The 17200-nt window shown below is 42.6% G+C and overlaps 1 protein-coding gene across 1 annotated transcript; it reads left to right on the forward strand.

The window, feature by feature from the left end:
- Positions 1 to 12326: 12326 nt before the first annotated feature.
- LOC123906742 lies at positions 12327 to 16458 on the forward strand. Its single transcript, XM_045956719.1, has 7 exons — positions 12327 to 12584; positions 12669 to 12749; positions 13004 to 13180; positions 13910 to 14080; positions 14585 to 14797; positions 14878 to 14966; positions 15433 to 16458. Exons 1-7 carry the CDS (start codon positions 12488 to 12490, stop codon positions 16198 to 16200), a joined length of 1596 nt encoding a protein of 531 aa, XP_045812675.1. The 5' UTR covers positions 12327 to 12487; the 3' UTR covers positions 16201 to 16458.
- Positions 16459 to 17200: the final 742 nt, after the last annotated feature.

A 17200-nucleotide genomic window follows, 5' to 3' on the forward strand; every position in this document is an offset into this window, starting at 1 on the left:
ATTAAGAGGGACTGCCAAGATATCACCCTTAGATAGTGGGTAGAGTAGTAATTTTACCCTATCTTGGTGGAGAGGTTGTGCCATGCTGACATGGAGGTGATTGGGCAAGCCATGTGGACTTGGTGAAGGTCTAGGTGGACTAGCATTAGTCTAGTCCAGAACAGGAGCCCCCCAAGTCGTTGCTCCTAGGCATAGGAGTGATGACTTTAGATGTGTGCCCAAGTGCAGAAGGAAATCTCCTTGCAACCTCTCTTGAACGAAAGTGGACGAGGAAGTTGCTCGTCTAGGCCTTGCTCGCAGCAAGTATCTGCAATGTTTTGCTCGAAGTGGTTTCTCGAGGATATTCAGTATTCTGCTCGTATCTACTGCGAGGAGATAACTACGAGAGGGATTTGTTGCTCGTATTTATGACGAGGAGATAAAGGAATTGTTGCTCGTTGCTATGAAGAAGTTAGCAGCGAGGAGGTTTCCTGCAAAGCGCAGCTTTTTGCTTGAGGACTTGCTCGAGTGAAATTCGAGCATCCTCTTTCATTGGGGATGTGAAAGGGTGCATTTACTGCTTTGATTTTTACGAGGGAGTGTAAGGACCATTGGATCAAAGCGTCTCTTCACTCCCCTGGCTTGGTCTATATAATAGAGGAGAGTGAATTTCATTTTTACTTTTCACTCTCTCTCTTCAATTGTGAATCTCTCTGAAGTTTCAACTAACTAGTCAAATCGTTCTTCAGATTTTCTTCATATTCAAGGTAATTCCTCTAAATTTCGTCATTCAGATCTATTTTTTGTCATTTCTGCCCAGTTTTGGGCGTTTTTTCATGAAGAATGTATGAATTTATGAACATTAGGATGAATGTGCCGGGCACCATATGAACTTGGTACCGGGGAGATTTCCTCCCCTTTGAAACTCTAGGTTAGATAACTAGTGACGGGGAGCCTATCTCCCCGTTTCAAACTTTAGATAGTTTATTTTAAGAGCCGGGGAGCCTATCTCCCCGTTTGAAACTTTTAGATAGTTTGTTTAGGTGACGGGGAGCCTATCTCCCCGTTTGAAACTTTAGATAGTTTGTTTAGGTGACGGGGAATCTATCTCCCCGTTTGAAACTTTAGATAGTTTGTATTGCTGGGGAGCATGTTCTCCCTTTTTAACTTAGGAATTTTTTCATGAAATTCGTTGTTTGAAATTCAAACCGGGAAGCTTATCTCCCCGTCTTTCACCTGGGCTACCTTCCTCGGTTTGATTTTAATTGCCATTTGAAAAGGGCTTTGGTCGGGGACAGCGTCCTCGTCCTATCCTGCGCCCTTTCACTTGAATTGCGGTGAAAGGGTGGATTTGATCATCGAATTCACTTTGTTTTTGCTGCATTTCAGGTTGTAAAATGTCAGAAACCGAGGAGGTTGTGGAAACGCAGGGTGCGGAGAAGTATACATTGGTCGACTGCATAACCGATCCTGCGCTGGATTGGGTTGCTCCAGAACCCCGGGGAATAGCCTCGTCGCTTACTTCCCAGGATCCAAGATTATATACGACCGTCGAGCAGCAGAGAGCAGACGGGCTTCAAAATTGGTCGACCCGTATACCCGGGGAGGGTGAACGGGTGTGCTCGTCTTTTGACGGGCAAGATTTCGCTATGTACGAATTTGTATTTAAGGAGATGGGGCTCAGGCTGCCGTTCAGCCCCTTTGCGGCCAGCGTGCTTAAAGCCTTGCAGGTGGCTCCGTCGCAGCTGCATCCAAACTCGTGGTCTTTTATTATGGGGTTCGAGCACCTCTGTACGTATAAAGACGTTCTTCCCACTCTTCCTCTTTTCTTTAGAATCTTCAAGATTCAGCGTAAGCCGACGAGGGAGGTTGGGCGAGCACCTCGTCAGAATTGGGTTTCATTAAAGCATCACGAGGATGTTAAATTATTCAAAATGTTTGTGGATTCCGTTAAGGATTTCAAAGAGAGGTATTATGTTGTTCGGCCAGAGTCTTCATCTGCCCGGGAGAGTTTAATGGAGCTGGAGGAAGATAGGGACGAGCAAGGTGTTGCCCGTAAGGATGCCAGCGGGCAAGTTATAGTTCGGGCAGTCCCTAAGTTCCCGTTAAGCTGGTCGTACACCCATTTCCTGAAGGAGCCTAAGGAATATACAACCGGGGACGCAGACTTGTCTCCCGAGGACATGGTCGCTTTCGAGGATTTGAAGGCCTTTGTGGCCGGTTTTACTCCCGGGGTCTGGACGACTCGTAAGGGAGTTACCATAAGAGATGAACACGGGGTGCCTAAGGCCTCTCCTCGTCTCATTAATACTAGGACCCTCCTCAAGTGCAGAAATGCCGGGGAGGTCAAACTGTGCTTGGGTATTGTTTCCTTTCTTTTTAACTTAGAAAAATTTCTGTTATTTTTGTATGTATTCTTCCTCTTTTACTAACGTGCTCGTCATTTATTTGCAGACGAAATGGAAACTATTGCCGAGCGCATGCTGAAGGCCAAGCAGGATGAGAAGGCGAGCAGGTCTGGCCGAGGAAAAAAGAAGGTTGTTGCCAGAGCTTCGCAGGAAGTGAGACCGGGGACTCCCTCCGTGCAGGTTACTGGGACCTCGGCGGGCACCCCATCCTCAGCTCCCCGGCCTCCTCCAGCAAAGAGGATAAGAGAAGAAGATTCCCCGGCTGAGGAGGCGGGCATGGGTGCATGCAGCAAGTTTCCAGTTCCTCGGTGCTTTACCGTGGACAAATTTTTTGAGAAGTATCCTCCGGAGGTCTTTGAATCTGAAAGGGCTGCTATTCTCAACCAAGAGCCTGAGGTCCGTAAGCAGCAGCATGCTCGTGACATGGCTGCTATGGTGCGGATGGTTTCGAGTTCCCTTGTCCTTGGTGACGAGCGGGAATCCTTAGTCGGGCAGCTGAACATTGCCCAGGCCAGGCACGAGCGGGCCAAAGGTCGGATCAACCAGCTCAAAATTGCTGTGGATGATCTCAAGGAGAAGCAACAACACTGGGGTGACCAGCTGGATGAGCACCGCAAAAGGGGAGAGGAATTGGAAGCTACTCGGGTTGAGATTGAAAGGCTTAATGCCGCCATGGCGCCGGGCGAGAACGAGCACAAGGCTGCCGAGGGGTTGACCACCCGAGCAGACTTGGTCAAGGTGATTGCTCAGTTGTCCCATGACTTTGTAGAGGGCACTGAGTACGCTTTCGAGAATGCCGTGCAGCAAATCAAGTGCCTTAATCCTGACGTGGAGTTGGTGACTCGGGGAATGCATGTGAACGGGCAGGTCAAGGATGGCCAAATTGTTATCCCGGCTGGCCTGGCCGACTCTGATGAAGAGGAGGAAGATGCTGAGGGGGTGTTCGAGGAGGGTCATGAAGATGAGCAAGATGACGTGCATGAGCAGGAAGATAGGTGCGAGGAGTAGTTGTCCCCGGCCTTTCTATTGTAATTTATTTTGTCTCTTTGAATTTTTGGGGCCTTTGAGCCATGGTTTGTAATTTTGGAACAAGTGGGCTTTTGTCCCCGTTTAATATTTATGACAATTCCGGGCAGGTGCCCGTTTTATTTATATATGCTTGTATATAAGTGCTCGTCTATACCTGCTCGCATGTATGTTTCCTTATTTTTTAACTTAGAAAATTTTTCATGAAATTTGTTGTTAAAAATTTCAACCGGGGAGCCTCCCCGTCTTATAACTTAGAAAATTTTTCATGAAATTTGTTGTTAAAAATTTCAACCGGGGAGCCTCCCCGTCTCATAACTTAGAAAAATTTTCATGAAATTTGTTGTTAAAAATTTCAACCGGGGAGGTCTGGTCCCTACTTTTAACTTAACCAATTTTTATGCTAATTTATTGCTCAAAATCTGAGCCGGGGAGCTTGTCCCCATTTTTAACTTAACGAAATGTGTTGTTTAAATTTCGTGCCGGGGAGCTTACCTCCCCGTTATTGAGGTGCTCGTCTGGCATGCTGATATGCTCATTCGAGCAAGTTGGTGTGCTAAGTTTTGCCTGTTTATTTTTATGCCTGTTTTGTATACTTATGTATGAATGCTGCGCTCGTTGTTATTTTGCCGGGGAGATTTCCCCTGCTTGATACTGAGCATGTTTTATTGAGGGTAGTCTCCTCTGTTTTGACTTAAACAGTTTAGGGAACTGTATAAGCACTTAGAGTTGTTTCTAAGTTACGCGAATACAGGCACGCTAGTGTACCCTTCTTCGCAACCTGAACCTCCCATCGCGAGCTGGGTGCTAGGTCGTGGCACGGGGACGATGGGCTCGTTTCGAGAGTTATCCTCGTCTAGCAGGAGTTCCATTTCCCTTATGGTGAATTAGTTCCCCTGCTATGGTTTTAGATGAGCACGTGTGCCATGGTGCCCTCCGTTGTTTAAGGTGCTCGATTCGTTGTGTTCTGAAGTGCGAGCAGCCTTTTAGTGTGGCCATAACTTAGCTGTAATATTGTTTCAATTTTTGGGCATTCCAAGGTCGAGGAAGTTTCTTTCCTCGAAGGTCCTCGAGATAGTATGCACCATTTTCTGTTTTGTCAATGACGCGGTATGGTCCTTCCCAATTGGGTGCAAGTTTGCCATCCTGGGAGTCTGCATTGCGTCTTAGGACGAGGCTGCCCACCTCGAATTCTCTTTTGATGACTTTGGTGTCATGACGGGCAGCTATTTTCTGCTTCAGGGTGGCCTCCTTTAAGGAAGCTCCTGTTCGAATTTCTTCGACGAGGTCAAGCTCCTCTCGAAGTGCTTCGTCATTTTGTTCCTCGTCTAGAGGTTGTTCAGTCCGACGAGATGGTTCCCCAATCTCTACGGGGATAACTGCCTCCGTTCCGTATACCATTCGGAAGGGGGTCTCTCCAGTTGTGGAGTGTGGGGTTGTTCGATAGGCCCAGAGTACATTGTCAAACTCTTCGACCCATTTCTTTTTGTTTTGGTCGAGTCTTCTTCGTAACCCTCTCAGGATTACTCTGTTGGCTGCTTCAGCTTGCCCGTTGGTTTGGGGGTGCTCGACCGATGTGAAGTGCTGCTTGGTGCCCAGGGCAACAAGGAATGCTTGAAAATCTTTGTCTGTAAACTGTGTTCCGTTGTCTGTGACTACCACCTGTGGTATTCCGAATCTAGCTAGCACATTTCTTTTGAAGAAGCGCAGGACTCTGAGTGATGTGATGTCGGAGAGGGGTTCGGCTTCCACCCACTTTGTGAAGTAGTCCACTGCTACTATTAGGTAGCGATTTTGATAAAGTCCTTTGGTAAAAGGACCAAGTAAGTCCATGCCCCACCAGGCGAAGGGCCAGGGTGAAGACAAAGATTTTAGTTCTCGAGGGGGAGCTAAGTGCATATCCCCATGCCTTTGGCATTTGTCACATTTTTTTACGTGGTCTTTGGCGTCCTGTTGCATAGTAGGCCAATAGTACCCTGCTCGTAAAGCTTTCCTGGCAAGTGACCTTCCTCCCAGGTGCTGGGCGTTAATGCCCTCATGGACTTCGCGCAGGATGTAATCTGCTGTGTCCTCGTCCACACATTTTAGGAGAGGAATGGAGAATCCTCTCCTGTATAATTTTCCATCAAGGATGACATAGGAGCAGGCTCTTCGTCTGACTATAGCTGCTTGTTTCTGGTCATCAGGGAGAGTTCCGTGCTCGAGGAAGTTGTATACTGGAGTCTTCCAACAGTCTTTGTTGCCAATGACGTTTATGTCCACAACCCTGCTTGGTTTTTCTATGCTTGGACGAGGGAGTATCTCTTGGATGACAGATTTGTTTCCGCCCTTCCTTTTTGTGCTTGCCAGTTTGGACAGGATATCTGCCCTTTTGTTGTGTTCGCGGGGAACATGTAATATTTCAACAGAGTTGAACTTTGTGATCTTTTCCTTTACTAGCACTAGGTATTCAGAGAGGTTATCATTCTTGGTCTGATACTCTCCTAGCACCTGTGAGGCGACCAGTTGCGAATCTGTGTAGATTTTTATCTCCTTGGCCTGCAGGTCCTCGGCCAAACGTAGTCCAGCGAGGAATGCTTCATACTCTGCTTGGTTGTTTGAAGTTGGGAAGGATAGTGCTAGGGAGACCTCGATTAGTAAGCCATTCTCATTTTCAAGAATGATGCCTGCACCTGCTCCTGTAGCGCTTGATGCTCCGTCTACAAAGATTGTCCATTTATCTGCTCCGTCCACTGTAGGGGAGGAGCTCGTCATCTCTGCGACGAAGTCAGCTAGGACTTGGGCTTTTAGAGCTTTTCTGCTCTCGTAACGAATGTCGAATTCTGAGAGTTCGAGGGACCATTTGAGCATCCTGCCCGCCATATCTGGTCGGCCAAGCAAAGACTTGATTGGTTGGTCTGTTCGGACCACAATTGTATGGGCCAAGAAATAATGTCTTAGTCTCCTCGCAGCATAAACTAGTGCAAGAGCTATTTTTTCAATTTGTTGGTACCTTAGTTCAGGACCCTGCAAGGCTTTGCTTGTAAAGTACACTGGTTTCTGCCCTTCGTTTGTCTCACGAATAAGAGCTGCACTTACAGCCTCCGAGGCGACGGAAAGGTACAGGTATAATACCTCCTCGTCACTTGGTCGTGAGAGGACAGGTGGCTCTGATAAGGCCTTTTTCAGATGTTGGAGAGCTTGCTCGCATTCATCTGTCCATTCGAAGACTGCTTCTTTCTTTAGTAGTTTGAAAAAGGGGAGTGCATGTTGTGCTGATTTGGATACAAATCTGGAAAGCGATGTTAGCATTCCATTAAGAGTTTGTATGGACTTCTTATCGCTCGGAGTGGGGAGCTCGGCAAAAGCTCTGCACTTGTCAGGGTTGGCTTCAATTCCTCGCTCGGTTAGGTAAAATCCCAGGAATTTACCTGCTCGGACCCCGAAGGTGCACCTCTCTGGGTTGAATCTCATGTTGTATTTCCTGGCCTGCTCGAAAACCTTTCGAAGGTGCACGACATAGTCAAGTTCCTCGGGGGATTTTACGATCATGTCGTCCATGTATACCTCGAGCATGTCTCCTATTTGTCCTCGGAAGACTTTGTTCATCATTCGCTGGTATGTAGCTCCTGCATTTTTGAGACCGAAGGGCATTACGTTGTAGTAATAGTTGCCCGACTCGGTCATGAAAGCTGTTTTTTCTCTATCTGCTACTGCCATTGGAATTTGGTTATAACCTGAATAAGCATCCATAAAAGACAATAATTTAAAGCCAGAAGAATTATCAACAAGTCTATCAATGCAAGGTAAGGGATAAGAGTCTTTAGGGCAAGCCCTGTTTAGATCGGTATAGTCGCAACACATCCTCCATTTTCCATTAGATTTTTTGACGAGTACAACGTTGGACAGCCAGGTTGTATACCTGGCCTCCGAAATAAAATTTGCCTCTAGGAGGTCTTTTACACATTTTTCTGCAGCCTCCGATTTCTCAGGAGACTGCCTACGCCTACGTTGTACAATGGGAAGTGCAGTGGCATCAATAGTCAGCTGGTGACATGCTATGTTGGGGTCCAAGCCGGGCATCTCGGAAGCGTGCCAGGCGAACAGATCAGCATTTTCCTTCAAGCAGGCTTCAAGTTGCTTCCTAGCAAGCTCGGGGAGTCCGGTCCCAATCTTCACTGCCCTGCTCGGGTCTTCTCCGAAGGGCATCAGCTCGAACTCGCCGTCTGGAACTGGACGACGGTGCTCTTGGCTTGCCTCGTCGTCTTCCTTCTTCTCCTTGCGGAGCTTCTTCTCATCTTTGTTTTCCTGTTTGGAAAAGCGGCTGTCGAGGTCAATGGAGCTGATTTCTGGCAAGGGCAGGGAAGTTGTTGCCTTGGACTTCTTGGACTCGGGGAGCTGCCCGATATATTCATTTCCTTTGGAGGACGCATTGAAGACTCTCCTTGCAGCTTCAATGTCTCCATGCAGTGTCGCAACTTGGCCTTTATGAGTATAATACTTCATCTTGAGGTGGGCGGTTGAAGGGACAGCCATTAAGTCAGCAATAGCTGTTCGGCCCAGGATGCACTGGTAGAGAGAAGGGCAGTCTACTACCAGGAATTTCACTTTGATAGTTTTTGCAGTTTCTTCAGAGCCAACGGTGACTAGCAGGTCTACATAGCCCCATGGCTTAGTTGTTGCTCCATTAAATCCGGAGAGATCAGATCCAAAATAAGGAGTGAGGTAGGTTTCATCTAGTTGCAGAGTCTTGAAAAGTTGGGAATACATGATATCACAGGAGCTTCCTTGGTCGACCAGTACCCTGCGGACGTCCATATTTGCCATGTCCACTCTGATGAGCAGGGGTATCTGGGAGTTTGCAGTTCCACCGGGCAGCTCTTCCATATAAAAGGCTAAGGGCTTTGATTGCCCTTTTGGTTTATCCAAAGTTGCACTCAGGTTGGAAGAGCCATCTATCAATTCTTCAAATTTTCTCTTGATGGATCCCACAGTCTGTTTGTCAAAACCTCCACCAGAGATAACCATAGCTTGGGCAAGTGCGTCCCATTTGTTCAGTGTAGGAGCAACATAGGTGTCGTCCAAGTAGTCCGGGACAAAGAAATCTTCAGGTCTGGAGATGGCAAGGGCAACTGGCTTGTGCCCGGATTTTTCTGGTGCAGCTTCTTCAGTGTTGCTGGTCTCAGCAGCTTCTGCCCGGGGAGCATTGCCCCTCTTCACGTATTGTTTGATTTGCCCATTTCTAATCAGAATTTCAATGGCGTCTTTTAGTTGTATGCAGTCGTCAGTCAGATGGCCGTAACCTTTGTGGTACTTGCAGTACCTGCTCTTGTCTTGGCCAGGCTTTGTGGGTTGTTGTCTTGGAAATTTAATTCCTGCTTTAGTGAACTCAGCTGAGTTGCACTCTTTCCAAATTTCTTCCTGGGTTTTGCTAAGGGGAGTATAATTGCTGAACGTGCTAGGAGGTCCACGGGGTTCCCTAGGCCTTTCGCCTCTTCGTCTTCCTCCTCCTCGGCTGAACTGTTCAGCATTTGAACGAGGAGCAGGTTGATTGTTTCCTGCTCGCCCATAACGGGCAGCATCTGCAGCTTGTTGCTCTTCATATTGGATGTAGGGTTGAGATTTGAGGAGGAGGTCGCTAAAGGTGCGCGGTTTTTCGATTCCAACGGCTTTTGCAAAGTCAGAGTTTGGCCGAAGGCCCCTTTGGAGCAGGTATTTCTTCATATCATCAGTTGTTTCTACCTGGACGGCTTCTTTGTTGAACCTCTCTATGAAACTGCGGAGAGATTCATTATCAGCTTGGAAGATGGCATCCAGGACTGCCTCGGTTTTTGGTTGCTTGCGGGAAGCAGTGAAGTGCCTGCGGAATTGGTCGGACAGATCCATCCATGAGGTTATGGAGCGAGGAGCTAGGCTGTGGTACCAAGCCATAGCTCCCTTTCTCAGAGTAGTTGGGAATATTCTGCATCTAATTGCTCCGCTGACCCTTAAGAAGTTCAGGGTAGCATTGACTGATGCAATGTGTTCATCTGGGTCAGAAAGTCCATCATAAGCTGGAAGAGGAGGTGGTCGCTCACATCCCTTTGGAACGGGTGCTTGAAGTATGTCGTGAGATAAAGGGCAGCGGGGATCATCCTCGTCACTCTCATGTGAGTTTAGGGGAGGTGAGCCCTCACGATCAGGAGTTGGGCTCCTGGAGAATTGGTCAGTGTGATGGCTGCGGCTTACTGGCTGCCCTTGTTTGGTCATCAAGCTGAGTCCCTGGGGAGAATGACGACGAGGAGGTGTTCGGTCTACAATTTTTCCTTTTTTCACATTTGGAGAAGATATACCCTCGCGGGGAGGGGAGACATGGTCTCTTTTCCTGCCAGGTTGCTCGATCCTCTCAAGGGCAGGTCGTCGTTGTCTGACAGTTTCCTGACGAGGAGGGGATGGAGAAGTAGGAGTTCTCCTCGGGGGAGAGTTGTTCCTTGAGAATCGCTGATTCCTTTCCAAGCGATCAAGTCTCAGATTCTGCTCGTCCATTCGGCGATTCTGGCCTTGGAGAGCTTCGGTGGTTTGCTTTAGGGCAGCTATGAGTGCTGCTAGTTCAGCATTGGTAACTGAAGCAGTGGACAAGTCGGTCTCTGCTGATTTGCCCTGCTCGGACTGAGGGCGCTTCCCTGCCTGCTTCTCAGTCAAGACGACCAAGTCGCCATCCTCAGAAGTCCAGGAAGTTTCCTGCCCGTCTCTAGGGTCAGACTCGGGGAGGGCCTGGAGGTCAGTGATGAGAGCAGGAGACAGACGGGGAGAAGATGGAGGAGCAGCGTCCTCAACGTCATTGTTGAAATGAGATGAACTGGCCATGATGAAAAAGTGATTGATTGGTTTTGTTCTTTGGTTTACTTGCTCGAAACAAAGAAGGGGAGAACTCAGATCCCCACAGTCGGCGCCACTGAACTTAACTGTTGATCAGAACAGGTAGAAGGCCAGCTGGAAGTCCGTTGAGCAGGTGGTAGGCAGTAGGTCCGAGCAGATGATCCACGGAGGGGGGGGTTGTACCTGCAGGTGCTCCGATGCCAAAGTCAGACAAGGAATAGAGAGCAAAAGAGATACTAGAGAGAAGTTAGAGAGAGAGAGTAATTGTGATAATGAATAGTGTTCTACCTTGCTCTCCCAAGAGGGAGAGTATTTATAGCCCCCAGCTCTGGGCCAAAGGTCCTCTTAGTGGGCTGGACTAGTCAAAGCCCATTAAGAGGGACTGCCAAGATATCACCCTTAGATAGTGGGTAGAGTAGTAATTTTACCCTATCTTGGTGGAGAGGTTGTGCCATGCTGACATGGAGGTGATTGGGCAAGCCATGTGGACTTGGTGAAGGTCTAGGTGGACTAGCATTAGTCTAGTCCAGAACAGAAATATTGGAGAGAAACACATGGTGAGCGAGATAAAAATAAAATTACACGCATGTCAGAGGAATACAAGCGGTTGTGATGGTGCCACGTTGATTCGTGATACGCTCGTGAAATAATTTGTCGCGAGAATAAGCATTTCTCTTAAAAAAAAGTATTGATGCATAGTATTGAATTCGTGAATATCACCATATACAACTCTTTTGAAATGAGTTATTTCGGGGGAAAGTTCTCTTTGTAAATAATAATAATAATATTAATATAAATGAAATGAGTTACCCTTAAGAACCTTTTTTTAAAAAAAAAAAAAAAATTATTTTTGTTATTTGATAACTCTTACAATTGATTTTGTAAAATTATAATGAAAAATGCTGATGAAAAGTGTCATTTAAACATTGATTAAGGAAATAAATATATAACATGCTGATAGATAATGTAGAGGGATTTGTTGAATTTATGTTAAGGTGTTAAAGAATCTATCACAACCTTTTGTGATGATGCTTTGGTGCCTTTATAAACAAGAAGAGTAAGGAATAAAATGATGGCAGCACTACCCGTTGGCAACTACCAAAACAATGGGGATGGGAAATGCAATATCAATGCTGCAATTTTTCAGTAGCTTATCAAGTTCGATATTAACATGTACAACCAGAAGAAATGAGATTATGAGAAGCTATAATTTGGTTAGGAAAAATGGGACTGCCTACCAAGAGCATAAATTGAGCTACTTCATCGAGTTTTGCAATTATAAATGTTTGTAGTTCTCTTTTATAACGTCTTCAAACTTTAAGATAAATTTTATAAGAAGACGAGTAAGACGAGTAATTTCAGTTTGAGTAAGACGAGTAAATTATACATTTGAAGACGTCTAATCTGACTCGCGTCATTTCTAACATCAAATAGTTTCAGTCTTCTCTCGATCGCAGTTATAAAAAATTGAATCATTGTTCTCCCTACCAAATCCAGTTTCCACTAAACCAACGGTAAAATTATTGTTTCAATTACAAATCTTCTACTTTTAACTTCTTTAATTAATAATTAGACCCTAAAACAATTTTTTTTTAATTTTTTTTTTGAAAAGGTGCGCATTCAAAAAATACAAACTAATTGCGACACACTTAGAGTCTAACTACATATACTAATATATCAAAATCGTCCAATCAGAAAATAGAAATCTCAAACTCATTTTTAAAAATTTTAAATCTAAAATTTGAACTAGTATCCTATATACTCTATTTATTTATCTTAAGAGTGAAATTCCTATCTATTAAACTATTTGACAAAAAAAATCAAACAATAAAAACCTCAAACTCATTTTTAAAATTTTCAAATCTAAAATTTGAACTTAAAATATAAACCGTTCGATTTTGATCATATAGTCTAAATCTAACCAACTAAAGTGAAGTCACATGAGTCCAACCTCACACAACCCTTATCCTAGCAAAAGTCCAAAACTTTTTACTGTCATAAACATACACATCAAATACAATACATGAAAATCTATTTAAAGATACTAATTGATGGCGGTTAACAATTCTCTCTCTTACTCAAACTGACCCCACAAGTCCCTCTCTTGCATTTTCTCTTCCTTTTTCTTCTCTCTTTTCCCTTTCTTTCTCCCTTTTACATCACACCACACACTCTTTTCACTCAAAACAACACTCTCAAAAACCCACTCATTTTTCATTGTTGATGCTTATGATCAAATGGGTAAGCTTCATTTTGCATTAAGTTTTGTTCTTTTGATTCTACTTGCAAATGTCTCAGCTGCACCACTACTAACCTCACCTATTTCACCTGCAAGTAAGTCATTATTCACTGACTGACCCAATTTCATTTTTCTTCATTTTTTGGATTTTTGTAACTAAATTTTGTTTCTTTTTTCAGAGATTGTTAATGGGTTTCTCTCAAATGTTGTGCCTGTTTTCACCAATTGGGTGTTTTCTCTCAAACCAACAGCTAAAAAAGGTATAGATCTATATCAATCTATGAACCATTGACACAGAACACTGATAATGACACGTGGATACGACACTGGTAGTAATAGTTTAAGAAAATGAAACTGATTGAATGTAATCACGTGTGTCAGTGTTATGTCAGACACCAGATACGTCTTTGAAGTATCGGTGCTACATAGATCACAATGCTAATTTTTCACTCTTTTTTTTTTTTTAATGTTTTATTGTTTTGGTTGTGATTGGAATTGAAATGTTGAATGGCAGCGATTGCTGGGAAGTCGATGATGAAGTTTGAGAGTGGATACAATGTGGAGACAGTGTTTGATGGAAGTAAGCTTGGAATTGAGCCATATGCAGTTGAGGTGTTGTCTAATGGGGAGCTTTTGATTCTGGATTCGGCTAATAGTAACATTTATAGGATTTCATCATCACTTTCTTTGTGTAAGTGTGCTAATGTGATAGCTTAAGTTTATAATCTCACTCATTTGCTCCTATTAACTAGTACATTTTTTCAATAATAATTGTTGCTGTTGTTGTGAAATTAGTATATAACCTTTTAGTGATTATAAGTTTGGTTTTGTTGTACTTTTAGAGAAATGTTGTTAAGCTTCTTTGGCCTGACTTTTAAATACTATTAACTAGTTTGTTGACATTTTGATCCATTCGTTGTGAAGCATGGAGTAATGTGTGGAAATAGTTGTTGACATTGTGAAGCATTGAGTAATGTGTGGAAATGGAATTGAACTTAATTTGACTTTTAAAATTATGAGTTACTATTCATTTTTGGTTGTAACTTCTGCAACTATGATACATGTTTTGTGATTCTTTTGCTTTGTAGACTAACAAGAAAGCAAAGATGGCAAGTGGCATTGCTTGTTCCCTATTCTCCCATTTGGATTGTTGAATCATAATAAATCAATTGAAGCAATATGACATCTCATATAAGAGTTTGGTTATTATGTCATTATCACAAGTTTCAATGTGATATATGTACAATGCATGATATTGTGTCTCTCTAGTTGAAGCTTATGAGCTTATTACTTAACTGTCATGCATTTTGAACTCTGTCTATGGCATCTTGATGTGATTTATCTGCCTCACTTGAAACCATTGACACGTGTATATTGATATTTTTACTTCAAAAATAACATGTGCATTACACATGTGCAGATAGCAGACCAAAACTAGTGGCAGGATCTGCTGAAGGATACTCTGGACATGTTGATGGGAAATTAAGAGAGGCTAGGATGAACCATCCAAAGGGGATTACTGTTGATGACCGAGGAAATATCTATGTTGCAGATATTATGAATATGGCTATTAGGAAAATTAGCGATTCAGGTTAATATTATGTTATACTTTGATTAATCTATGGCTCTCTGCTCCTCTAAGGACCCTATTCATTTATGTAAATTCATAGGATTCCTAAATGAGAACACTTAAACTCTGTCTTGTTAGAAATTCAATGCAACTTATAAATCTTGTTAGTGGTGTTTTAGACCAAAGTTATATTTGGGGTCTGTTTTGGATTGACTTATTTGAGGTCATCTATCTACTTAGACTGTTTGAGAGAGCTTATAGAAACATGTTAAGAAATGTGTATAAGCTACTTTCAACTTATTTGCGTAAGCACTCTAGGATCGTTTCTAATTTATATGAAAATAGTTTCGCTTTATTTTACCTTTTGTTGTGGAAATAGCATAGACATAAACACTTGTATGATAAGCACATATGCAGTTATGCTATAAGCACCTAATTAAGTTGTTTATCCAAGCATTGTTCTACTACTTCTAACTTTAGAGTTTGGGTTCATACTTTGTATTGAATTAAGATATTTGTTTTCAGGGGTCACAACAATTGCTGGAGGAAAATTGGGCCGTGGAGGGGGCCATGTTGATGGACCAAGTGAAGACGCTAAATTCTCTAATGACTTTGATGTGGTTTATGTTGGAAGTAGCTGTTCCCTGCTCGTCATTGACAGAGGAAACCAAGCGATCAGGGAGATCCAATTACGCTTTGATGACTGTGCTTATCAATACGAAAGTGGCTTTCCACTTGGTACGCTGAATCAATTCAGAGTCTATCAATAGAGTTTTTATTAGTTACAAATTAAGAGTGTGTATTCCTTCAATTTGCAGGAATTGCAATGCTTATTGGAGCTGGTTTCTTTGGTTATATGCTGGCATTACTTCAGCGTCGACTAAGTACAATTGTTGCATCTCAGGGGGTAAGGCCCATGTCTAATCCTCTGCTTTCTGCTGCATTATATTAAATCAAGTAAATATAGTCTATGTTGCACTGGCACTTCAGATTGATCGTGTGTCCGGCCGGTATCCAACACCGAGACATTTGATTACATTCAATTACTTACATTTTTTTAAAACTATTACCGTTGTCCATGTGTCCAGTGTCTCCGTGTGTCTGGTTCATAGATTATAGTTATAAATAAATATGATTGATAGTTACGAAGTTACCTATCCAAAAAATATATATTTTGATAAAAAGGAATGTTACTTTTTACTTCTCTTTGTAGCTGCATGACAGGGAAAACTATGAAATTTCAGATCATGGACAATCATAGTCATAGAATTGAAAATATCATTTGTTCTCTAAAGCTGCATAGTTTAATTTCGTAAAATAGATATTAGAATATTACCAAACTTAAGTCAATAATTCATGTCATGCTTTTGTAGGTCGAGGGCCCAGTAATGTCGGCCATTTCACCCAGTCCATACCAAACGCCGTTGAAATCTGTCAGACCTCCTCTGATTCCATCAGAAGATGAATCTTATAAGCAAGAAGAAGGTCTCTTTGGATCTATTGGGAAGCTTCTTTCCAATGCTGGGGCATCAGTAGTTGAAATAATGGGTTTCAGGAAAAAACCGCAAAGCTATGAATTTCAAAGCCAACCCTTATTCCATCAACCTGAAAATCAAGTAAATGGTTGGCCTGTGCAAGAAAGTTTTGTAATTTCAAATGAAGATGAACCCCCTTCTATTGACCCGAGAACTCCAACCCCTAAGAAAACATATCCTTTCATGTCCAAAGACGCCGAAAAAATGCAACAACTGTGGCAAGGTCGAGCGATCTATAATGGATGGGATGGAGATCTTCAGCAGCAGAAGCAACAACAAAAACTTCTATATAGTGGGTGGGAAGGAAATCATCAGCAGCTGCAACAACAACAGCAACAAAAACATATGTATAATGGATGGGATGGAGATCTTCAGCAACAGCAGCAACAGCAAAAACATCATTATCGTCATCAGTCTCATTCATCAGTCGCTCACACTTACTATGAGCAAAGTCGCGAGGAAACCAATGAGATAGTATTTGGAGCAGTGCAGGAACAAGATAAGGAGTCTGTGGTTATCAAGCCTTTGGATTACGGTGATTCTCTCTATGATCATTCCAATATGCGGCCTCGAATCAGTTCCATTGGTTATATCCAAAAGTACTGAGTATATACAATAAAATATGTTTTGCAGTACTGAGTATGTACTGAGTATATCCAATAGGTAAGGGTGAAATCAAGTACAAAATTTATAATGATTTCTTTTAAATAGTAGGATCTCATCTTAGTAAGGAGAAGTTGGTCATCGGAAAACTAATTGTTTGTTCGGTTTTGCCAAATTTTCGGCTGCTCTGGTGTGTAAACAAATTGAACATTGAGCATAATTTAAGGGCAAGATCAAGAAATCTTGGCATGTTATTGATTCTGATGATCGTATTTAAATATTTACTAGTATGTTATATACCATGAAAAATCTAACATGCTCCTTGGGAAAAAAACTCTTCCTCCTTATATTTATTCATTTATTTAATAAGTTTTACAACTAACAACAGAAAAAAAAAAAAAAAAAAATTTCACTTATGTTTTTTTTTAACAAGCATAAAAAAAAAAATTTCACTTATGTTAACAATACTAGATTTCTGCATGCGGAAGAATTTGTTTATATGATATGATTTTATATTTCGTTTGTTAGTACCACTACTAATAAATAATTTCACATAATATTCCGATATCATTATAAATTAAACTAAATTAAATTTTCAAATATTTTACCTATCCTCGATTTCTTCCTTACTGACGACTCCCCCTCCCCTCTTGAAGCCGCCCCCAATCCCAAGGTCGTCAACATAGATGAAGAGAAAATAACTTGCAGATACGAGTTGCCTTTTGAATTTCTTCTTGGGCGTTGGCTGTTTGACACACATCCCGATATATATATTTCTCTCTCTTGTCTCATTTCTACCTTTTTCATTGCTGCCCTCGTACATATACCGCCCATCTTCGCCAAATTCTGCCAGGAGGTATATAATATATCTTCAACTTTGCTTTTAGATTTTATTTTTTTATTTTTTTATTTTTTTTCATGAACTAAACTAACTGTGTGTTATTATATTATATTTGTTGTTTTGGTTCTAGTGGTTTTAAAAAAGATCGTCTTGTCATACTCA

Source organism: Trifolium pratense, linkage group LG2 (assembly GCF_020283565.1).
Source record: "Trifolium pratense cultivar HEN17-A07 linkage group LG2, ARS_RC_1.1, whole genome shotgun sequence".
Lineage (NCBI taxonomy): Eukaryota > Viridiplantae > Streptophyta > Magnoliopsida > Fabales > Fabaceae > Trifolium > Trifolium pratense.

Excerpts from the sequence above, each read along its gene's own strand:
- LOC123906742 (XM_045956719.1), top strand. The coding sequence starts at position 12,488 with ATGGGTAAGCTTCATTTTGCATTAAGTTTTGTTCTTTTGATTCTACTT. Across the intron at positions 12,750-13,003 it reads CAAACCAACAGCTAAAAAAG|CGATTGCTGGGAAGTCGATG; the intron begins GTATAGATCTAT and ends GTTGAATGGCAG. Across the intron at positions 13,181-13,909 it reads TTCATCATCACTTTCTTTGT|ATAGCAGACCAAAACTAGTG; the intron begins GTAAGTGTGCTA and ends ACACATGTGCAG.